The sequence below is a fragment of the Rhinoraja longicauda genome, chromosome 34 (assembly GCF_053455715.1).
Source record: "Rhinoraja longicauda isolate Sanriku21f chromosome 34, sRhiLon1.1, whole genome shotgun sequence".
NCBI classification, from domain to species: Eukaryota; Metazoa; Chordata; class Chondrichthyes; order Rajiformes; family Arhynchobatidae; genus Rhinoraja; species Rhinoraja longicauda.
Genome location: NC_135986.1, coordinates 15,086,705 through 15,089,295, shown reverse-complemented (window position 1 = coordinate 15,089,295; position 2,591 = coordinate 15,086,705). Strand labels below are relative to the sequence as shown.

The 2,591-nt window shown below is 56.3% G+C and overlaps 1 protein-coding gene across 1 annotated transcript; it reads right to left on the bottom strand.

Annotated features, from left to right (window-relative positions):
• Nucleotides 1-515: 515 nt before the first annotated feature.
• LOC144609592 (zona pellucida sperm-binding protein 4-like) lies at nucleotides 516-2,073 on the bottom strand. The gene is given in 7 exon segments (XM_078428097.1): nucleotides 516-642; nucleotides 754-943; nucleotides 1,027-1,059; nucleotides 1,062-1,146; nucleotides 1,256-1,330; nucleotides 1,398-1,576; nucleotides 1,947-2,073. Coding segments are annotated over 7 exon segments (816 nt in total).
• Between the last annotated feature and the right edge of the window lie 518 nt (nucleotides 2,074-2,591).

The following is a 2,591-nucleotide window of genomic DNA, read 5'->3' as shown; positions in this document are numbered from 1 at the left end:
ACCGCGCACGCTGGTCACGTTGTGCATCGGCGACGCAGTTGCTGACCCCTGGTACGCGAACAAAAGCCACCAGTCAAGGAGTAGGTTCCCGCACTGCTTCCGCCCCATTCCTATTTATCAATATCGCAGTTCCTCCGAGGACCGGTTTAAACCCTGAACAGCCGAGGGCAGCGGACGAATTACGGCCGTTCACTGCACTTGAGGGGGAATAGGGGCGGGCAATCAACGCAAACCTGATCAACGACCCCCTCCCGCCTTCAGATGTACTTACTGGGGCTGCAGGAAGCCGCGCAGTTCTCACGGTGGGACGGAAAGCAAACCTCAGCTCTACAGTGGAAGTAAACCTGGAGAGGGAGAGTGTGGGATGGTCAGTGCCACGGCCCAAGGTCAATGCTTCTCCAGTCAATGGGGAACAGGGGACGCCACACTGTTCCAAAGACTCGGGGAAGCAGCACAGCCAAGTGAGTGCCCGCGCAAAACCGCCGGAAACTCACCTCTCCGCATACAGCCCAGGCCTAAACGCGGTCCCAGAAAGTAAAACTACTGACTACAAACCGCTGATGGTGCGTTGGGAAGCGCAGGTGGGAAACGGTGCTCACTGGGACCAGGCGGGTTTTGTAGTTGTCACCAACAAACGGGCACCTGCGACAGAGGAACAGAGGGTTCAATAGAGAAAGACAGCGAGAGGATCTTCAGTGGGCCTCACACTCACCAATGGCTTCCCCAATCTGACTCACGGTCCCTGATCCTCACCTGTTCACCAGGAGGTCCCAGCGGAGCCCCGAATAAGGCTCGGGCCCTGGGGTCGCCGAGCAGTCATCGAGAACCAGCACAAGGGTTGGGTCGTTGCGGTTGAGCACACGAACCTCCACAAACACGGGGTCCCGCAGCACACTGACGATCGGGTAGTCACTGGCCACGTACCAGCTCCGGTATCTGCCATCTGCAGAGAGAAAGAGAAAGGGCGGCCAGTATGTATTTGCAGAGAGCCTGCAGTTGGATACTGAGCAACAGAACACTCGCTACCTCTCGCTATTCGCAGCTCCAGAAGAAGGGGGCGGTCTCATTGGCAGGACGTGGCGGAGTAAGCGAGTCTATACGGGGCGTCACCTGCAGCTCGGACTCCTGGCTTCCCCCGTAACTGCACTGCACGTGGAGCCTGAAAGAGAACGGACACTTGCCGACCCGGCTCCTCACCACCCACTCGCCGCATAAGGCGTTCCCAAACTCATCTGAACGGACTATCCCGGCTCACCGAGGCCAGAGCTCCATGCAAGATCTCAAACTGTCCCAACACGTCCGTTTCATAAACCACCTTCCCTCCGTACATCTACAGGAAACAAAAGACCATCAGTGCCTGCGCTGGCGCCTGTCATGATCCCCACCCCAACATCTACCCGCTGCGTGGTGCCACACTCGGTGAGCGCGAACTGGAAGAGCACAACATCTGCAGAGACAGCGGTGGGACGGCACTCGGCTCCGGACCCATTCTTCACGTACACCGTGCTCAGGTTTACAGGGGGCAGCGTCACATCCTTGGCGATAGCGACCAAAATCTGCCCGTCCTTTGTGCACACTGTGGAATGGGCAATGAAAGGCTGTTAGATAATGCACGGTAGAGTCGAGACCCGGGACAACAGGTCACAAACCATAGCTCCCATCTACACCCTCTCCACTGCAAACCCATGTGACCAGCTCCCTGCCCCGCACAGATGCGGCTGATCTGCCGGTGTCTATTGATTTGGGGCTGGGGGCTGGCGTGTAGTAACAAAGGGGCGCTCAGCCCCAGCCCCTCCCTTTCCCTCCTCCACGGTAACATGACTAATACCAAACAGCGGGGAAACACCGGCACAGAATGACTAAAATACGACCAGAATTCTACGTTTCAGCGGTGAACAATGTAACCCGCTCCAGACGGGAGGAGTCTCGATGAACTGGTGATTGACCTTGATACCCGCGAGAATCAGGATTAAAGAGATCGGCGAATCCCCAGAACACAGTGGCCAGAAAGATACGCACCCGGCAGGTTGTCAAGTGAATAGAAACACGGCGGAATATGCGCACTATCTGCATCTAAGCAGCAGCCTCGCTGCACGCACTCGCGGCCAGAAATCCCGGCAAACCCGCAGTCTTTGCGGAATTGAGGAGACAGCCAACATTTATCGGCCGGGAGATGCAGAGAGGGCGGCTGCGCTGAATAGGTTGCAGCAAAAGCCAAACAAAATGCCCATAACCCGTCCATCTCAACGCGCCAAATCTCCGGGTGAATGATGCTCTAGAGCCGACTCCTTTTTTTTCACCCGGCGCTGTTTTACCGCCACTCAATGAATGACCCAATCAGCCGCAGGCCCAGAGTCCGCCGCCCACCGCCTCCCGCATTCCCGCGTGAATCTCGTGGATGGGCCTGGTTCCAATCAACCAGTGACGGTCTTCAGGGAACGCTCAGAAAATTCCCATCTTAAAGGCACCGCGGGTCTATATTGCAAGTCATTGTTTGATTAAATAATCAAAGTTATTTAAGACAGAATCAGGCTCTTCGGCCCACCGCATCCAGTGTCCGCCACCAACCACCAATTTTACAGTGATCTAAT